The sequence below is a fragment of the Acanthaster planci genome, linkage group LG20, assembly GCF_054643075.1.
Source record: "Acanthaster planci isolate LZ-2023a linkage group LG20, COTS_SCS, whole genome shotgun sequence".
NCBI classification, from domain to species: domain Eukaryota; kingdom Metazoa; phylum Echinodermata; class Asteroidea; order Valvatida; family Acanthasteridae; genus Acanthaster; species Acanthaster planci.
The window spans coordinates 6,356,480-6,377,970 of record NC_141796.1 but is presented as its reverse complement, the minus strand read 5'-3'; the positions used below and the strand labels follow the sequence as shown (position 1 = coordinate 6,377,970).

The window sequence follows — 21,491 nt, the reverse complement described above, 5'->3', positions numbered from 1 at the left end:
TTTTTTTGGGGGGGGGGCTTGTTTTGGGAAGCCAAAAATTTGGAAATTTTTTCCTGTTACCTTATATTGCCTTTCAGAGATATGAGGCTTACATTTGGGGACTTTCACACACTTTTGAAGGAAAGGAAATGGAGCAGACAAATGGCTCTTTTGGGGGAGGGGGCATGGCCAGCGCGTTGCACCCCTTACTTGTATGGGGCCCCTCACAATGCTCAAATTTCGTCGGCTCGACCCACCAGTGTTCTTGAGTTTAACCCTTACACTAAGTGCACTCAGTAAAAAATGTTCAAATATCGATCCTGCCAAAGTGGCACAGGGGAGTCAGAGTTTTTTTTTTTTTTTGCCTGTGGCTATAAAACGGAATCTATTTGACCACATAATCGATACTGAAAACTGCTGCCCTGCCATGGCCTTGCTGGTCCCGTATTGGCGCTGTCCGCCGGGGATCGAGTCCAAATACATTAACAGTTAAACCGCTAAATGATTTGAAATTTAAATTCACAACAGAAAACGGTCCTTAAGCATTAATTTCGTAGAAGGGATTGCGGGGTATTGCTTGAAAAGGTAACCAAGATTTGAGGGCAGTATTTTCGGAATACGCTCTATGTACATGTACTTCAAGTATTTGTCTTCTAGGGATACGAATATTAAATATTTGTTTTCCAGGGATGACCAGGGAATAGTGTGAAGTTTTGGGTACAGAACTTCTACCATTCAAATGTAGGCCTACGTAGGCTGGCACAAGGACCATATGTTAAGGTAAATTACATGTATAATTTCCGAGTAATAATTGGTCGTGAATTTTGTTGAGATAATGTAATTATTGACCCAGACATAACCACATATCCAAGAATTTTTTTGTCCAACCCCCCCCACCGGTAAAAAAGCTTTAAATTTAAAGGGAATAAGAAAAATTGAAGCACAGAAATGAAATATAACGAAGTCATATTCTGCAATGTAACTTATACCATTGTTGTTATTGCAGTTTCGAAATCTCGTACATAACCAACTCTATAACGGTAACCAAAACAGCGCCCTCATGCCTGGTCTAAAGCATGCTGTCTCTGAGAGAAGAATTAATAGCGAGGTAACATCGCAGGTCATTGTGACCAATCATCTAAATAAAAAAAAACATTTACTTACAACAATTTATGATGATCAAAATTCGATTAAACTGCCAAAATCTAGAGCTTTCTCAAAGCAATTATACAAACACAATAATACAAAAATTAAATCATCGGAGTACAAAAATCCAATGCAAAACCTGTAAGGATTTGCAAAGTTAAACTGAAAAGAAACATTTCGGTCTTGATGCTTGCATTATACAGAATGCAACTGGGTGGCGAATTTCAAGATGTCTCTTCCAAAAGAAGCTTGCAGATGACTCCAAACTAATGATCAGGCAAGCCTAAATGCCGGAGGATTCGAGTTCATCTAGTGCAGAAAGCGAGGCATGGAAGAGTCAGTCTGGTAACTGCCCATCGAACTCGTTATAACAGCCTGAGGAGCAGAGGGGTATCCGTACACAGGAGCTTGGGGAAGTCCCATGGTAGTTGATGGGTATCTGTTGCGGGTTGAGTCCCTGGAAACGGGAGAACTGTAGTGGAAGAAGGTCTGGTTTGGAGTAGAGGGGTAGCCTTGGTAGCCCAGCTTGGCAGATGAATTGGATTGGACATTAATGGAGATGGACTCACAAGTTGGTGGGACTTGTTCCGGTGAGGATGTGCCGGTAACAGTAGGTTCCAGCGGTGAATCCCGATGGCTGGAGACCGGGCTTGTGGAGGGTGCAATGGAAGTGCTCAGAGGAGGGAGAGGATTTAAGGTGGGCACCGGGTAGCTCATTGTTGATGGGTAGGGAGAACTGATGGATGGGTACACAGCGGGAGAGACTGGGTGAGGGTACGGTGGCAGGGTTGTCACTGTCATGGGCACAAAGCCGAGCGGGGTGGTGGCCACGGGCAGCGGGTAAGCGGCAGAGGCGGCGTAGGGGTGGTACATCGGGTAGCCGTGGAGCATCACCTCGCTTGCCCGAACCCGCCGGCGGGCGCGACGACGGTGGAAGTCGCCCCGTGAAAAGTCCTCCACGTTGGCTGGGTGGATGGCCCAGAAATTGCCCCGGCCGTCGCCGCTGCGGCCATACTTGATGAAGCACTCGTTGAGGGAGAGGTTGTGGCGGATGCTGTTGCGCCAACTTCTGTCGTTGTTGCGGTAGTAGGGAAACTTCTCCTGGATGTACTGGTAGATGTCACAGAGGAGGAGGCGCTTCTCCTTGGAGGCAAGGATTGCCATGGCAATGAGAGCGATGTAAGAATGAGGAGGCTTCTGATGTTCGTCTACAGACCAAAAAGGAAGAGAAGATTCCTATCAGAAACATTTCTCATCGATCTTATCGAAGTATAAATTATATATTATGGAAGAAATTTCCCTATTTTGTCCTCAGAACGGTTTTTCTAAAGCTAAACGGTTCCGGAGTCTGGAGAACGGAGAGATAATAGACTAAGAACCAAGGAAAACTGCTGTACAAAACAATGAATAGCTTTCATCGTGACGTAACTCCAGCACTTTTGCGCCGGCGCTCGTCCCTAAAGTACACTACAATGAACGAATCGCTGAGTTTCAGTGCAGTGGTCTTTTCAGACAAACATTATGTTCTTGAACATCCGACATGAAACTCGAAAATGCTTTCACGTGTTCATGTGTATCACATCTTTCTTGTGTGAATGCAAGTTGATTTAATTTATTTTACGGCAGATTGATGTAAACCTGAACATTATTTTATGGCTTTTTAAAAAATTTTTATTTGTACCATGCCTTAGTTTGGGTCTTAGATACCACTTCGAGGAATTAAAATTTAATTTAAATTCCATGTTTTGGTTGTCTGGTGAAAGATCGTCATAAACTTATTTCGTACCTGATTTCTGTTTATCCTTCTGGTCAACTTTACACGGAGCGGGGTCTGGTTCAGGCAACCCGGCATCGCTGCTCGCCGCGCTGAAAGCCCCCGGGCTGATGGACGGGCTCCCCCCGGTAGAGTTGAGGCACTCGTCCCGCCGGTGATCGGCGCCGGTATCGGCAGCTGGCACTGGATTAGGAGCGGTTGAAACGCCGAGGTATCCGGGGTAGCCGGCCGCAGCAGCATCGCTGACGGTCGGGCACGGGTGGTAGGGCTGGAACCGTCGGACGCGGTAGGCTGCCGGTCTTGGCGCGTCCTTCTCGGTGAGCTTGTCGATGGTGAACAGGGTCATGGTCGTAAGGCTCTCAATGATGTTGATGTCCTCTCCAAGGTGGTCAAATCTGAAGTGATGCCCCCCGGAACTACCAAGTGGTTTTTACTGGATTTTCTTTAAAAAAGAAAACAGCCTCACGTCACTCACCACCGTGGGGGACGGCTTGGGTGGAGAACTTCGATAACCACCCTATTGTGAGCGATTTCTCGGAACGCCTTGGTCTTGAGAGTTTGGTAGAACCCAGTCCCACTATCTTTCATTGCTCCGATCGTGACTGGTAGCCACGTATTGTTCCCCCCTCTTAATTGGAGGCAGGAAGCCCAGATCCAGCCGATTGTCCGCCAACAATAAGGTTATTGGGAACGACATCAACACATCATTACTGGGTGAATACCGTGGATGATCAGCGGATGCCAATCATTGCTGGTATTGTGTCGGGTTTGGTCAATTAGCGATTCTTGTAACGAACATGCCAATGTCGTTAACACTATTCTCAAGTCAGTCAAACTGTCATCTTTTCTTTATGAAATGAGAAATCAAGCGAGAAAAAGTGGTATATCACGAGCTCAAATTTTGAAAAACGAACGTGGACCGTAAAAAATATTGAATCACGGATGTGTACCTTCGATTACAGAACCACTGTCTTTAAAATCAGTTCTTCTTAGCATGGGCACAGCACAAGGACCACAAAAGTGAATCTTGCAGCCTGAAGGAATAGATCCACAACCTGGCTTATACATAATATAACTCAAAAAGAAGAAACAGCATGAAAATTCAAAGTTAGAAGTAGGGCATAACAGGGTCCTGCGAAGCGATGTAACAATTTAGAATTTTATTATTCAAATGATAGTTTTAAGAAATTGCACTTTGAGGGTTACTGAGACCGAGGGGCCTCGAAAATCCACTGTTAAAAAATGTGAAGATCCGAAAAACATCCACTCTGTATCTCATTCATTCCGATTGCCAACGTTAATACGTAAATCAACGTTATACGTAAATCTGCTACAGTTTTTGACTTGCTTCGAAAAATGCAATTCATATAATTGTGATAAATATGAAACATGATTGTAAGCCCATTGAAGACGTTTTATGAAAATGAACAACACACATACAACAACAAAACTGCTACAAACTTCTTATTAAATAGAGGGACCTGAAAAAATATTCTATTCTCCGTTAAAAGCTTGTTTCCACCCTTGCAGAATTTCCTGTAAAGGCTTATCCGCCCCGAGCTGACGTGCACCCCCAAGCGGCGAAAGAGAGACAGGTGGTTACAAGTGGGTTCTTGCTCGCGCTCAGAGCGGATATAGTTGTCGCAACCTGCCACTCCAATATCTGCACAAGAGATGGTTCTGGACAAACTAACGTCAGCGCTGAATATCATATACACGGCATACTGTTTATGAGGAAATTTCTGACAGCATATACAAGTCAGGAACGCAATCAGGGGTTCTGTTCTCAACCCTTTTACTGATTCCCCCTTGCGTCAATCTAGCTTTCAACATTATCTTTGCTTCATTAAGTTTGTACATAGGCTGATGATTTGATTGTTGACGAAATGTGTGCATCACGCGGAGAGTAATAAGAAGGAGAGAGGTTCGCTGGCGGAAGCCGGGACAATGGACAGCGGGCAGCTTCTCACGTACTGCTCCTCCTATCTCGTAAACCCGGCCCGCTGACGAGCCTCTCTGTCCGTGTTACCGCGCGTCGTCCTCCGGTAATGGATGGGAGACGTGCACATGGTGCTCGTCTCGTGTAAAGTCATGTGTCTGGGACCTGACCATCATTATATTGTTGCGGGTCGCGGGCTTACGAAAGCCTGCGTGGCCTGGCGATTCCGCAATCCGGTCCACATGTACTGAGGAATCGGCTATTTCTAAGCCTTAGTGTGTGATTTGAACTGACGACTTTTATGGAGAGAATTTTGACTATTGCAGGGGGCAACCTGAATTTTGCCGAATTAACATACCATCGTTTCTTGTCTTTGTCTACTTTTATGTTCTTTTCTTATTCGTAATTACTAAAAACAAAACAAAAACAAAGAAACAAACAAAAACAGACGCTGATTCTTTGAGTGTTTTGAATTAGCGAGACTTTCCAAATACAAGATCTTTTTAACTTTACATGGAAAAATGAGGTGGTAGATCGTGACAAGAAAACGTCTCGATAATACTTGCTAAAGTGCTTAAGTATGTGGTGAATTATTCTCCTGGTGTTTTGGAGCATGTCTGTTCGTATACCGCAATTAAAAACAGGTTTTAATTAAGAAACGAGCAATAAACTGTGTAGATCGCACCCAAAAAAAGTGGACAAGCGAAATAGATTATGAATGGGGCTGGGTTTGTTTGTCGCGTCCTGGGGGCGGGTGAATGGTTACCACCTGCCAATCTTCCGTGACTGACGGGTGGACTTATAGCCAGTCGACGCCCATACAACAAACCACCAAACCGCTTCTATTGTCCGCCACAAGAGGGCGTCTCGATGAAGGGATTAGCAACCCTGACTTATGGAGATTAACATGGGATTAAGTATAGAGTTTGAGCAGTTGGATATCGTTGATTGTTTAGTGAAAGACAAGCAAATAAAATGATCGGCAGTGTTGAGGGGTAAGACATTCATGATGTTTAAAGGAGTTCATTTCCAGATTTTCGCTCTTTGCAGTTGCAAAAGTGACAAACGATCAAGCTGAAAAAGCCAAACCAACCAGCCTCTCAGTCAGTTTTGCCTCTCGGGCAACACTTTGGACTGTAATACCCAAACACTATTGAACATTCATATCGCTAAAAATTCCTACTTGTACATCCAGACACTTCTTACTGGCAAGATGAGTGGGGTATTTAATCCTGAGACTTTCAGACTTTCTGAAGACATCCAGAAGTGTGTGTTATCTTTTCAATTTTTTTAGTCTGCGTAGTTTTCCATTAAGCGAGTATAACTTTCATGGCCCCCTTTCATTGCACTTAAGTTTCCATTACCGAGCCAATGACGAATGACCAACTTACTCTGAGGACCGCGCAAAGACACACCAGGATACACACACACACAGGCAAAAATAAAAACTACAATAACATAAAAATGCCAATGAAGCTTTGCCTCTTTTGGGCTTCTCTGCAGTTTTCATCCTTTGTTAAATAATTTTTAGGTATGGCTTTATCTTTTGGGAACACTGAGGAAATAAAAGAACTGAACTGAAATAATATTATAGGAAAATAACTTAAAGTAAACGTGTCTGAGAGGAGATTTTTGCACAAAACACAAAAGAAGAGTTTCCGTTTCGATGATGAGGTGTGGTGAACCAAAGGGTTAAGGTTTGTGACGTCTGACCAGTGGGTAAGGGGTTCGAATCCAGCTGCTGGCCATAAGCTATCATGGCCTTGAGCAATCCACTTAACCCTTCCTGCCTCTCTCCCCCGAGCTATAAATATTAATGGGTACCGGCATTAGCTGGGAAGCAACCTACAACGGACTGGAATCCTGTGGGGGAAATAGACATATTCTCAGTCATTTCAAACTGGAGAGAAATATCGGCCTGATGAGCCTAATGGCTCAGAACAGACTTCAGTTTTCGATTATGACGATGTTGATAAGATGCGTTTTTCGAATGAATTTCCAAATGTTTCTTTGCCTGCCCTGGTTTTATCAAGCCTGTGTACCTACAAACACTTACGAAAGATATTCTCCTTTTTTTACGACTACCCTTTTTAGGCCACTGTGGTCTGGTTGTGCATCGCTATGTTTTAACCTTCCATATCACAAACACTGAACCCCGATGAATCTTCGGCTCAAGAAATCCATATCTACGACCCAAGGACGAAAAGAAATTCCGCAGTCTCTTTAAAAATGTGTATTTATGTAGGTATGAAAGAGAAAACTGCACATTTCTTCTCAGACTCAAAAGACACCTCACCATTCAGCTGCCATCAACGACATCTGTCTTTGAGAACAAAGGTGGGAGGAGACAAAGAAGATACATATCGAGAATGAATCACTTAGCCCCCGGTTCACCACAGCACCATGCCAGGCGCCAGCCCCTGCCGGCCGTCCGTTCACACCCTCCCCACTTGAGACTGTCAATCTCCGCTGCCATAGGCAATCGCGGATCAAGCTATCCCTGTGCTCCAAACCGCATAATCCCCAGCAATTAAGGTCTGGTAATCTGGTCAAAAAGCAGCTTTTCTGGGCAATCGGAGGACAGTAATCTATCTGTCATTGTGCAGAGCCCCAAACTCTAGGATTGTTTCACATTCTGAGCACTTCGCGACAGGATTTGTTTGTTTGTCTTAAGTGATCGCTTTGTTTAAGATGTCATCGACGTAAGAAAAGTGGATGAGAAATCAGCAGGGATGACCGCCTTCACGCACTGCGCATGGGCCTGCAGGAAAAGATCGTTACGGGGTACGGCCTCAAAAGCCACAAGCGACTTTCATGTATTTGGCTACGACTACGACATTACACACACACTCACAGAAGCTATAAGGTTAATGGAGTCGTGCATTTCTCAGCTGTGTTAATTCATACCTTAACCCCATAATTCGAATGTGGCCGAAGTTTCGGTGACTCTGCCAAGCTGACGCATTGTTCAATTCCGATATTTGCCATGCTTTCTTGAAGTCGCCTTTATGAAATGTGTGCATTGCGTACACGGTGCGTTCATGCATTTCACTTTCACGGACATAAAATTTGCCTCCACTAACATAACATACGTATGTGTTGAGGGGATACATAAAAAAATAATATAATACACAACGCCTGGAGCGAGCATCTGTTGACGCACATAAAGGCCACAGACAAATAAATGCACTACTTTAATTTCCAAAAAAGTCTGGATACCAGACCCGATGATTCTGACTACTCAACGACTCAAGGGTCCGGTATCGCCCAATGTCCACGTGACCAAGACTGGAGGAATTCTTCTGAAATGCAGAGTATAACTTTCTTCGACCAATGCAGGCTTTGAGCTTGAAACATTCTCTCAGTTGGGATACACTTGCAATATTGCCCACTGGATATGGGAAAAGCCCCATTTTTGAGATGTTGCCACTGATGAATTGAAAACACCCAGGCCCTCAACTTGTGACCCCTGACTCTTGCGTCATATCTATTTATATTAGTTGGTGATGCCTCACCAAAAGGATTATTTTTATCAAGAGTCGTCAGGGAATCTTTGGGCAGGGAACTACTTCCAAACAAGATTGTATCCTCGCAAGAGGTCGCTGTGATCATTTTCATGACTGCAATGCGGTCCGCGGTCCACGGTACTGTCTTGTAATGATCACGTGGTGGCGCTAAGCAGACAAACTTGCAAAAGGGAAGGAAGGACAAAGGTCGTGCGGCGGTACAAAGTCGACTGGTGGCCGGCGGGCGTGCGCCGGCACACGCTCGCCGCAGAAAGCCGCCCCACTTCAGCCGTTTGCCCAGGCAATAAACAAGGACCGCAGCACCGTTACCAGTGGCTTGATGTTGAACGCGTTGTTTAACTCGACCTGGTGTTAACTCAACTGACCAGCCTGCGGCCAAGATCCATATTTCAACTGAAAGAATAAAATTTTCTCCCACTATTATGAAAATTACATGGGTTGAGATCGACAAAAATGGAAAGCTTTTAGAACTCCAGATTAGATCTGTAAACCAAAAGACAGACGAAACGGCTTTGTTAACGTGTGTCCTAGGAAAACAGATGAACTTGACGACAACCACAAATAAGTAAAAGATTTATGAAAAAACCAAAAGTACAAAACAAAAAACTCTTGGCGATGAATTGTGTTGCAAGCAAACTTACCGAAGAGCCACTAACAAGCAGAAGAAGTCACACTGCCATGATGAACTTGGCGACTAAACTTTGCTAGATATGCTTTCCCCTTCTCTGCTTACATTTGAGCCTGACAGCTCTACCAGGAAAACAAGTTTCACGTGACATTTGTTCATGCAAACATGAAAACAAATACGCACAGGGGGAGCTTCAGTTGCCACTGAATCAGAGCCGTATATAGGCCCATAGAGAAAAGTGGCAACTTCAGACTTTGGAACCCAAACGGCGTTTCATTATGTGTGAGTACAGAATGCAGCTATTGTGTTCTCATGGTCCGTGTGCACTCATGCATAACCCACCATTAATTGGTTGCAAAAATTAAGACACTCATATCGCAACTCTCTCTTTATACAGCTCTCCCCTGAGCTAAACGTGGAAGTTCCAGCAGGTCGTGTGCGACACAAAGTATCACTGCCTACGGCTACGCTGTACGCAGTACCACGCCTACGTAGCCGGAGCCACAACATACTCGAATCGGACGAGGGTATACTTCAATAAAACTCTTAATACGGTCAGCAGCAATATATTTGTTTTTTGTCTTACAAAGTGGCACCTCAAACAAATGGAGGTTTTGATCACTTCCACGCTGCGATCTATCATGCTCTTATTTTCCATTTTAAACCTCATCAGTGTATTAAATCTTCCCCTGGGGTATTACAATAGGCCATCATCACACATGTGATTCAGCTAGTACGAGGAACCATCCCCCTTTGCATTTAATGGACAGCCGCGTAGGGCACTTAACTCCTCGGAACAATTTCAGGCCAATTTTACTAATGGGAACAAAAATGAGAGGATAAACGATACTTGAGTGAAAAGATGACGGGTCCCGAATGCAATTGGTAGATCGTCACCCGGGGTGAAAACTCGGCCACTGAGCCCCGATCGGCAAGGCGTGGATTTCGTGGCGAATTGAAAACCGCACGGATGAACAAGTCCTTCCCCCCAGCGCCCCCTGGAGTTGTTTGAAGAGTGCAACTCGACTTTACCTTTCCCGAATCAGTCCATGGGTGAATCTACATGATATCCATTCATTTGGGGGTTAGACCTTTTCAGTCTGGTTTTCCTGGCGAAATGGCCCACGTATCAAGAGCGAAAAGCGGCTCATCATAATTTAAGATGCAACCTAGGGCTGTTTGATTGCGGGAAAGGTGTCCCCAACTTAAAAAGGGAGGGGATCTTGAATCTCTATTTTATTATTAGAAGGCGTCAAGAAGCGTCGTGGAAGGTAATCTTTACCAGAAGTTTAATTTTAGGAATGAGTAAACGTCATAAATGTTAATCTACGACACAATAATGCGAACGGCGTCCATCATAGCAACGTACTCTGTTTCATGTGGGATGTAGGTGGTGCAGCGCGATTGAAACAGCGCCATCTGCTGGCGGTAAGTTTGCCTGGTCTCTGAGGCCGAGTTACGGCTGCTTGTTCTCGTGTGTTCATTGACAGCTCGATTTTTTGTTCATTGGTCGGTTGCTCGTAGCCGGGAACGTACAACTGGTCATCGCTGCTAGTAAGTGGCAAGCAATTGGCAACTTGGCTACTTTCACGTACGTTTTTCGAGGGTTAATGTTTGGACAACTGAACTGAATTCTGTTCTATTTATAAAGGAACATTCGTTTGCAAAACATTCCATTGTCTCTGGCTTTGAAAGCCATCTCGCTCTTTTTGCGGCTGTTCAAAAATTAAATAAAAATCACGAGGTTTTCCGGTGTTCGTGAAAAACCCTGAGGAGAGGTGGTGCGTGTGATGCTGTTCCGAGAACAGTGTTCTTGGGTCATGTTCCCGTCGCTCGAACGCGGGAACAAGAAACCTATGTCAACACAGGCCACCTGAACTCGACAATTGAAGTGAAACTTAGTCGAGGGGCTAGCAGGGAAACAGCGTGAAATTGATTAAACAGTAAAAATGTTGGCATTTCACAATGAATGGAGGGAGGAGCATTAGTATTCTACACATGAAACCTGAACTGAAAAAGATCTATCCCTAATTCCTATACTTTTGTTTGCAACAACCTGATTTCCAAAATGTTCCAAAATTGAGCACTAAACAGAAATGCTTGTGGAACTTATGCAAACAAAGCATTTCGGGATGCCCAAAGAAAGAAGCGACGCCCTCTCGCGACTACCGAAGTCGCGATACGGTGGGAGAGTGCTGTGAGATGGGTCTCTTGTACCGATGAAATCTGACAAAAGTGACAAAAGGAAATTCTGCAGTGGTCCTTTACGGGACAAATCTGCAAGTTTAGAGGGTGCTTAGCCATCTATGTTTTTCACCGTCATATCTTTGATTCTTATGTTATATGTATTGCATTATTTCAGAACTCACAATAGGATCTTTTGATCCCATTTCGGTCTTTTCATTTATTAGTCAAAACCTCAGACATTATTTGTCATAGCCTTTGATTAAACTTTTATTATTTGACAGATCAGAAATTATAACAACGATTGGTTTAGCACCTGGCTCATAAGTTGCTAATCGTTTTCTTTTTTAAACTAAGCAATAAAGAAAATAATAAAAGAAGAGAAATGATTTCGAAGCAAATGTTGATGAGGAGAACAATATCCTGAAAAGCTGTCGTTCATGAGGTTATTACCATTCCTTCCTTTTCTTCATTTTGTCAGTTTTTTGTGTCCAACCCGTATCGTTACAAGGCCGACCTAATTCTGAAGCGCTAGCACGCGAAAGCCAACATGGCGGCGCGCACGTGCCGGGACAAATCCCTTCATTGTGCCGTGCTGCCGACGGAAGATGCTTGCGCTACCAGACGGTCGATGCTGTTTCCCTCTAACCCGGTGTCTGTCTTTCACGCCCTTCGAAAATTTTCCTTTCTGCCCGCTGCCGTATTGTTTTCTTTGTGGAAATCAGCGTCATGGGTATTTGGGTTGCGTTAATTGTTCCGTTTGACTGTTTTTCCCCTTCATCCTTTGTGTTTACATCCTAAGCTTGGCGAGTAAACGACACCGATCTTAACCTCATTTTCTCTCCCTGACATATTGTCAGGAACTTTTGGGTGTTGTTTTTGTGTCGCGAGTGACAAACATGTCTGTGTGCCATGCACGAAGTTTACGGTGTAGGAGTTAAGTAAAAGATCGTATTGTATGAAATCTAGACTACATGAACAAAAGTGGTTCTTGTAATGAGTACGCATGCCAAAGATTGCATGGAAAAAAACAGGGCGAAATAAATCAGAGGGGTGGGAAGATTTCAGATTCTGTGTGATAGGAGTCGTTTTTCTGTCTTGACTTGATTAACTCGCTCGTTCTAGATTAAATTCCACCTACATACCAAGGGCATGCACTGGGCCGAAATTCTCTCTGATAGGAAGGCCTAAGAATGGCTGTTTTCGTGCTGATTCGAGGATCGACAGTGCTCACAATATGAAGACTTTATACCGAACAAAAAGTTGTTAAATATGCAGGTCATCAAGTGTTACACTTCTTATGATAAAGAGGAGTTAATGTTGAATCTGTCTATTTTGAGGTCCGCAAGGCGTATCAATATTTCTCGTACCCGCTTTTGCACCGCATGTCAATTCAACGTCGAATAATTTTGGCATCCCCGCTGCATCTGGCATGGAAGTGCGTTCAGCTGATGCATTACTGGTCTTTTATGTGGTGATCTGCCACCTACAGCGATTGAACAGAGTCTTTCTGCATTGGTTGCATGATTTTGCACTTTTTTATCTTGACATCGGGCAAGGTTCTGGTGGTGGTGGGGGTAAGTTTTCAAGTGGTTGTTGAAAACTTCTTCTGTGTAGGCGTAATGCCGGATCGATCGCACATCCCCTCTGAAGTTACCGAACGTTTGTCCATTATACGCGTCCTGTATAACAGCTAATGCATATTAAACATCAGACTTTGGATTCTTTTCCTTACAGATGGCAGAATTCTCCCCGTTTCGCTGATCTTGGGATGTGAAAAGAAGTGGGGAAATATCGCCCCCCCTCCCCGACACCCGATGACATCTGAACAATAGTTGGGAAGTATTACGATGAATTAATAGTATCCACATCGTTCCCCTTGTGTTTGTTGAGAATCGGAAGGGTTGGAGAAAAGATGCACGCCCTGGCAATTGCTGATTCATCATCACTCCCACCCAGAGTTACCCCTCGGATTTTGCTCAAAGACAAGTCCCGAGACGTGAAGGCGATTTTTATCAAGTTTTCAGTCTCACCCTTTCACTCAAAGGCGACTAGATTGTCCTTGGAGCTTTAAGTTGGGCGCAGTTAAGAGAAATTTCACTCAACATTGGGCAAAGTACAAAAAGAGTAACGCAAACGAAAAGGGAATGTGAAATAAATCACGCACGTAAAAGCTTTGTACCCAAAACAGCATTCATGACGGCAGAGGCACATGTCAACGTTTCCCACCTTCCAGTAATTTGTTTCCAATCCTTTCCAATCCACTCTGGATTTCCCTTGCCTTCTGAAGTTTACCAAATTACCCCCTACAAGAGCAGGGCAGTCGCAGAGCACAGCGAAAACGCGATTTGCGCTGAGATCTTCCCGCACCAGCCCACACGGAGCGCGCGCAGGGCACTTAAACAAGGGCCTGCTACGTGTTAAGTGTGCTCAACACGAAACGCGGTTATCAGTATCTGTGTATGCGGCCATACACCGCGTCACTTGATGTGAACTGATGCGGAGGCGAGTTGGTGAGAGACGAGGGCGGGCTTAGGATAGGGCCGATGTGAGGGATCATTCGCGATATGAATCGAGCAACCCAAAGATGTGAGATTTGGTATGCACGGAGGTCAATGGTCAAGGATGAAATATCCCCCTAGTTGTTTCTTAGTTCTCTTCTAGCAGAACTTGGTGACCTGAAAACAGTGTTTATAAATTACAGTATCATGGTGGAGAAAGTCAAGTGCAGCATTTGTAACAGTCGTTTTCTCCGGCTGGAAAGTTCACCGAAGGGTGACGAAAAAGCTGGGTTTAAAATGAAGATGTCATGTTTGAATTTGTGGGATTTTGTTGGGAAAAATACACCTGCAAGGTATTCATAGCATTTGTTCATTTGTTTTATCTGATCTGAAGCAAATCTTGGAGCAGTTATCCCCCCGAGGATACATAATCATAATAACAATGACACAAATGAAAATGAGATAAAGAAGTGGGCGAATAAATGTACTTTAAAAGAGTGCTGCAGTCTTGTTCTGGACACATATCTCCGAAGGATCAAACAACGACAGAAAAAAATGCTCAAGGATAAACGAAACGCTGCTCGCGCAGTCCTCGTCGAAACTAGCCGTTCCTTGAGAACAGGATTTACGGCTGGCGCGACAAACTTGATATACATGAACTCGTATACAACAAGCTACTGCGTGTACCTAAAACATGTATCCGAGCTAGGCTGGAAGACTGGTCTTTTGTCAAAGTTGCAGTCCCTGAATCCTGGCATGGAAGACTCTTACATGTCAGCAAGATTCCATCATTGTAATCCGCAACCCCGAACTGCAGTTGTTTTGCATACTGAAGGGTCTAGTTACAAGACCTTGCCAAGTCCAAAATAGAGGCCAACGCATCGGACATGCAGCTCATTTGCCTTTATGAAAAATTTAATGGCTTTCAAGGCTAATCACTCAACTTCAGTGGGTGATTTGATATAAGTATATGATTTTTTAGGTTCCTCGCCTGCAATCACCACGTGCCATTGCGTGCACGGCACGCATACAGGGCAGGTCATCATCGGTATAGCAGTACATTAAGTATCCCTATGCTTCTGTTCACGACGACATAAATGTAGGCGCACGGGGACGAACCGGAGAATAAATTATTCACCCAAGAAGAAAACAAAACGAAGTGTACTCGGTAGTGCTTTGGAAAATCCATGGCTGTTGACAGAAATATGAAAATACTGACGACAGCAACTAGTATAATTTGGAAAAAAAAGTTGTTATCTGACAATGAGAAAGATTGGAAATGAAATGGTTATCTTTATTGAAAAGGTTTTTAAAAGAGGTCCAGAGCAGTCGAGTGTTTTCTGTATTGTTTCTCTTTTCGTTGGACTGAATGCTTCCTAAACAACAGATGTGTATGTTAATACACGGAGGAGGTCGGCCAAATTTTCGTCTGACAGAACCACTTTCGTGGATGTGATTTGTATTTTTGAGGACGATTGAAAGAGGAAAACAAACACCATGGCAGCAGAGACGAGCGAGGATCCGCGGGGTTCGCGACGCGACAGCTATCGCCGTCCGCAAGCGTCAAACAGCCCAACAAAACACTAAAATAAGCGGGAGACCCGCTCACAAGAACACACATTGCATGAAAACCCGCGAATATGGCACCAAATACTGATAGAAATCTTCGGAATATCGACTGCAATGAAGAGGGCAGATTTGGACCGAGGGCGAGAGTCAGTTGTCGTTGTCAGGGGAAGGGGGCGCAAGCAGAGAGCAGGGAGCGAGCTTGGCGACCGGCCCGCTGTGCACATATAGCTGGGCTTCGCTCTAGCGACGCCCAACAAAAGACCAGTATAATCTAATTATTCATTGTAAACAGAGTAGGTCTGTACTGCGCAAACGCGGGACTCGGGAGGGCGCTAAAATTGAAGTGGCAAAACTTTGGGCCAACAGAACTTCTGGCGCGCTTTGCTGCGCTGGAAATACAAAACCGGACAGCTGTCACGGGTACAGACCTGCGCATTGCAGCCCTCCTGGGCCCCTCCAGACAGACACTGGCGAATTTCGGGCCTTGTGAGCTGCACTTTTCTCGGGCGGGCTCTCTTCCGGGTTTGTCGGCTCACGGGAGTGTTCTGGCAAAAAAAGTTGCGAGAACTTTTTCCCCTCTTCTTGTTCTCGCGAGGCGGATTTTTTTTGTGTGTGTCTCGCGCGCGACTCCGAAGCTGCACAGAAGGTGCACAACATGGTGCGATGCAAAGGGGCGATAAGTTTTTAAATAATGTGGCAGGCCGGGAGTGGATGGGACACATGCTGTCGGGCCGTTGGTGCTTAGGCTATTAAGGCAAGGTTCTGGGGAGCGGGGACTGCTAGCTATCGGGACCCGGCTTGTGCCGTGCACACAGAAGCGGGCCTGGCGAGCTAGCGTACGGCCTTACTCTCTTGCACGTGGCCTCTGCCTTTCAGCCCCACAATGAGAGAGACAAAGTGGCATATTAGGCCGCCGATTGGGCTTTATTTTGGCAGGGGGTTTGCCGGGGCGAGAGCGCGACGGGTCAGCAGTGCAGCTGGCGGGGTTGTGAGGGAAGAAAACACAGGCAACCGATGAAGGGGGAGGCAAACACGGGCTAGATTCGACCGGGGTTCGGTGCTGCTTTAACTGAGCAAGGGGGCCTCGCAAGCCCGCTTTGTCTCTGGCCACTAAATGAGCAAAAACAGCTGCCATTTCTAAATGGGGGGCATTTAAAAACATATAAATAATAAAGCTGATGGGGGGAGCGACAAAGCAAGGGACCCCGAGGAAGGCGCGCGCTTTCCCGAGGAACCTAGCCAAGCGATCTAAATATGAATGTCAGGTCCGTCTGCCGATATTCGCCCCTCTCATTGGTGATCGGGACCTCCGAGTCAGCCCCGCTCGCGAATCCATTAAATTGCGTTTAATTACATTTTGCCCGGGAAGTTGTAATGCTAACCGATTCCCCTTTGTGAAATATGCAAATAGTCTGGATGGAAGGGGGGAGAGCGCAAGAAGTGGGGCCATTCAGGCCGGGTGACAATTACTGGGGACCGTGGCAGGTGCACCAATTGTTGGCCGTCGCCTGATGTCGTTTTCGGCGGACTGATTGGAGAGGGAGTGCACTCGATCACCGGAAAAAAAGCGAGCCGAACGCTGGGGCAGATTGCTGGCTTTCTTCGCCCGTCCCACGCCAAGTTTCCCCTTTTTTACTGGTCCTTCCACTCTTCCACTTCTCTGTCTCTCTTCTCCGCGGTGTCTGCGGATCTGCCCTTCTCGCCTGCCGGGGCGACGTCTCCCCCGTCGCCTACCCTCCCCTTTGTCCTTACCCCCGTTCGCTCCCACACGCACGGCTACCATGTTCTCGGCAGCCCCCTTAAGATGCTTCCCCGCGGAGTCTTGGAAGGCTGCCGGGGCCCTGGGATCGGCAGCCGGGCCCAAGAGACGCCAGGGGGTATCAAGAGGAGTCTCCACTTCCCGGGCTCTTGCCCATCTCGAATCGGCCAATGATCAAGGCAGCCACGTGCACCCAAGACAATTGATTCATTGGAGGGAGTTGAGAACACGGGCACATATTGCCAAGTAATCAAGGCAGATATGAGATCTCACGAGTCAAATAAAAAATCATGCGAACTAATGAATTTTATTTTTTTCTCGGCGGTCTTTCGGGATTTCGGAATCACTGGTGATTTTTTTTTTATAAACAGAGGACCAATTTCTTCCAGTGTTCCCTTCCAACGCTTGCCCTTGCCCTCTGTCAATTTTCACTGACCCATACATGGGGTCAAAGGTCACACTACGAGGCAGATGACCCCACCAGACCACTGTGTCGGGTTTTCGTCACAAAGCCGGCACGAGCCAACGCCGAAAAGGGACGGGAAAAGAGCACCAATTGTACACATTGGGGGAAAGTTAGGAAGGGTTCCGGGTAGGGAATGTTCTGTCGCGTCATATTTGACTCTTCCTGTGCACCGCATCAGGTCAGAGGTCACGGGGTCACGGGGAATGACCTGGTTTCTGTGACCCCCAACTCCTAGGGCCGGCATAATGCCGGCACAAGTGAGCCACTCGGCGGAAATCGGCAAGAGGTGAGCACATTATCGCGACATCGTCATCAAAATCAGACTTTTGATCTCAACGAAATGTTTCGTTGATTCAACATTTACATTCCGACGATTAAATGGTCAGGGGACGAGGGCAAAGGTCAAATGTTAATGACAACGCCCCAGTGTCCTCGTTTCTTGTTTCAATAAATGCCGGCACAATGCCGGCACAATGGCAGATTGCTTCAAATTTTGAGCAAAACATAATCATTCTCCGGCCAAAAAAGCCATTCTCCTCTCGTAAAGAATATACTTAACATCTTCATTTAGCATCACTACCGATTGACCCTACCCTACTGACGCTAGGGCTTCGTGACGACACATGTGACGTCACTGGTCAGTTTCGCTCACAAAAGTCATTATTGGATTCCCTCCTGAATACAGTTTTAGCGGCTATTTTGGGGAAGAGAAACAAAATAAGCGTTTCTTTTTAATTGGAATTGCTTGAACCATAAATTTTCTTATTTATCGGCTTTGGGTTACGTTGGCGGCCTCTTACTGACCATAGGTCAAAGGTCAGACTATTCTTCCTGTCTTGACTGCTGAATTTGTTCACCTGGCAAAACAAGCCTTTTTAAAGATTATTTATTCGATATCACCATTTTTAAAAAGTCGAGTTCGAAATTCGTTGAAATTAGTTAGTCCTTTACCAAAACTCACTAATTTTTGTGTACTTGTTAACCGAGTAAAACATTTGTACATTAATTAGGCTATAATTCTGTATGACAAACATGGTTTCAAAAGTGTATGTATGTTTTGAATAACTCATGTGTTTCTTGAGATTACTGTTTTGAAAATTTTACTGTTATGATTCTTGGAAAATCACTTGATTTGTAATTATGGCTTTAGGATGCACTTTGTGCTCCATAATGCACGATAGACTGGCTCCCTTAAAAGGTCAGTTGTGACAGAGTCGATGGTGACTCATGTTTGTTTGCAAAAACATATCTAGGTCAACGAGTTGAACAAAAAAGGTGCACAGATGAACAAAATTTAAATGAGCTGTTCAATAAATGTGTGTGCTTCATAAAATGGGCCTAAGTTCCCCAAACTGTAGACTTTGCTTTCCCATTAGTTGACATCAGGCAGTAGTAACGCGCCACTTGATTTCATTCTAATAACTCGTGTAATCCAACAGTCACATGGGAACCCGTTTAAGTTCTGCATGGTGCACTGCGCTCGACATTTTGACAGGGGAGTCGTACATTACTTTGTTTTTCAAAATTTATAATTGATCACTCTCTGTACGATTTTGACATGTAATTCCACACACACACAAAAATAGACAGAAACTGAGAGAAACAGGGAATGGACGGCGGAGCGGTGAAGGGCCAAAGGGCTCCGTTGAGACGGTCGGGCGGACGGGAGCTAGCAGGTCGTGCCCGGTGCTTAAACGTGGACTGTACTCAGCGACGTACGGCGGGGCCCCTAGAATTCTGGGCTGAGTTAAGTGTGACAGGTGGGTCGGATCCAGGGACAAAAAAGGACCTGCTTGGCCAACAAGGATATCACACAAAAGAGACAGAGACACACACACAGATCGACAGAGGGGGAGAGACAGAGAGAAGTGGGGGTTTTAGGGAGTAAAAATAAAATAAGAAAGTGTAAGAATGGTTGTACAGTTAGGGAGAATTGGCTGAAAGATAGCCCGTTTGTTCTTCACTTACAAAAGCAACCCACTCGACTTGCTGTGACAGAGCAACTTACAGATGACACTAGAAATCTGGTAAGTTATTATTTGTTCAGTGTGCGCACCATAATCCTTTTTTTTTTCCTGTGTGGTGGGTGAGTGTCGTGCAAGAACTATTCTTTATCACAATCACGCCCTCTTGTCCGTCTGCCGATTTTTGACTCTTTTTATTGATGGAATGTTTCATCGAAGCCGGATAAGATTGAAACAGACACGTACTTTTGGGCACCGTCGTATGAAAAATAGAAACATAAGAAGCCAATATCCGTGGCGTTGTGAACGCAGCGCCACACACACACCCACCCACACACCACAATAAACACCCCCATTGGATTTGAAGACCGTCTAATTTTTGTCTACTTCTCGTCAATTGCACCACATTTCGCAAGCTCTGGAAAAAATGGAGCGATGCGAATCCTTGGTATTGCCCTGAGCTGATCTTGAACAAACAGCTCAAACGATATTTCCCAGCCTCGCTCTGTGTTTCGAATCATTAAAATTGGATACGCAAAGCATTGTAATCATATTTTTCATAATCTAAAGATCTGGCGTCTTACACATATCTTCTTTGTCACTGTTAATTTCTCAACAATGTTGATAGTCTGATTTTCTGCAGTTTGCAGGACCATTTGACCACGTGTGAAATCAGTGTGTTAGTCCCCGTGCGATTCTACGAACTGCCGCGTTGTTGTTTTGTGGCTTAAGGAAAACCGATTGCCTATCTGAGCATTTAGTCGGGGTGCCTCGAAAATGGAAGTTCATTCGAAAGGGAGTGGCTCCAACCAACAGTTGGGGGAGAGAAGGGAAATCCGCATTTTGACAGCGTGAAGGTGAGGCTGAGTTTGTAACACCATGAACCCACTGCAACCTGCGACACACAGAGAAACCAGTGTCTATGTCATAACATGATGGCTTGTATGCGATCCTTGTCAAGGAAAGAATACACTAGCTTCAGGCGTGGTGCTACGGGGGGCTAGAGGAAGCTTTGGCCCCAAACAAAAAATTGTCTAGCGCCCCCCCCCAAAAAAGAAAATGCCAGAACAAAAAATCAAAAGGGTGAAAAATATTGGATATGCATTGGCGAAAGTTAAAAGGCGACTTCATGTGCCAAGGGTCTATCCCCCCGCCAAATAAGAAGAAAAAAATGGCTCTAGAACCACTTCTTAAACTACAAAATTTATTCCACAGACACGAGCAGTCCCGGAGAACTGAAACAGTTTTTGTCTATTCTTTGGTAGTGTTTTGTAACTTATATCGGTTGATTTGTTTTCACATAAAATATATATTACTTGTGTCGGGTGTGACCTTCGGGACGGTGGCCCACTGACCGAGAGGTCATTGCCACGTGATTTATTATATTAATTGTGCATATCCAACGGCTGTTTGTTGCGAATACATTTCCGTAAAGAGACGCTGGATGAACTGTTAAGAAGGGAAAACACTCGTGGGAGTTTTTTCACTCAGTGATGTTGAGGATTCGGTATTGCTAGTACCACACAGGGGGTTGTTTTCGCCAAGTCCCTTAGTTAACTTCGCAGGCTCATTTTGCAGTCACACATTCTGCGAAACTACGAGCTGAGCTTGACACCTATCTGGCTAACCAACAAGATAGCACCTTCAAACAGCTCGTCACCAAGGCCCATGAAAACCTTTCCTATGTTCTTCCCTGAAAAAAAAATCTTGACGACCGGGCAGATGAACCGCCAGGGAAGAACACCGGAGAAAGGTGACTGACTTGACCGTGTTGACACGCCTGTTCCCCCGGGTGGAGAGGTGGCTATGCCCGCCTGCCGTGTTTTCTTTTTCGCCCCTTTTCTCTTCCCCACCCCACCTCGTTCTTTTCAAGTCGGTTGAGTCCCTTCTCCCGATGTTTGTTGTCCCGTGTGAACTATCCCATGTGTTAGGGACGTGACCATCCTCCGAGGCCCCTGCAGCCCAGGGAGGGGAGGGGGGTTCTAGGTTGAAACCAACATGTGTAACTCCCCTTTCCTTTTACCTCAATATATTGAAGAGTTCTGGGCAATAAAA

The 21,491-nt window shown here is 45.3% G+C and overlaps 1 protein-coding gene across 2 annotated transcripts; it reads right to left on the bottom strand.

Moving 5' to 3' along the window:
• Positions 1–946: 946 nt before the first annotated feature.
• On the bottom strand, positions 947–9,166 carry LOC110977961 (uncharacterized). Of its 2 annotated transcripts, XM_022232513.2 has the most exons (4): positions 9,007–9,161; positions 3,850–3,933; positions 2,912–3,341; positions 947–2,333 (listed from the first exon to the last, which is right to left on the bottom strand). In XM_022232513.2, exons 3-4 carry the CDS (start codon positions 3,243–3,245, stop codon positions 1,435–1,437), a joined length of 1,233 nt encoding a protein of 410 aa, XP_022088205.2. In that variant the 5' UTR covers positions 3,246–3,341; positions 3,850–3,933; positions 9,007–9,161; the 3' UTR covers positions 947–1,434. The 2 variants fall into 2 exon arrangements, with proteins under 2 accessions (XP_022088205.2, XP_022088204.2); XM_022232512.2 differs by lacking the exon at positions 3,850–3,933 and having other exon boundaries at positions 9,007–9,166.
• Between the last annotated feature and the right edge of the window lie 12,325 nt (positions 9,167–21,491).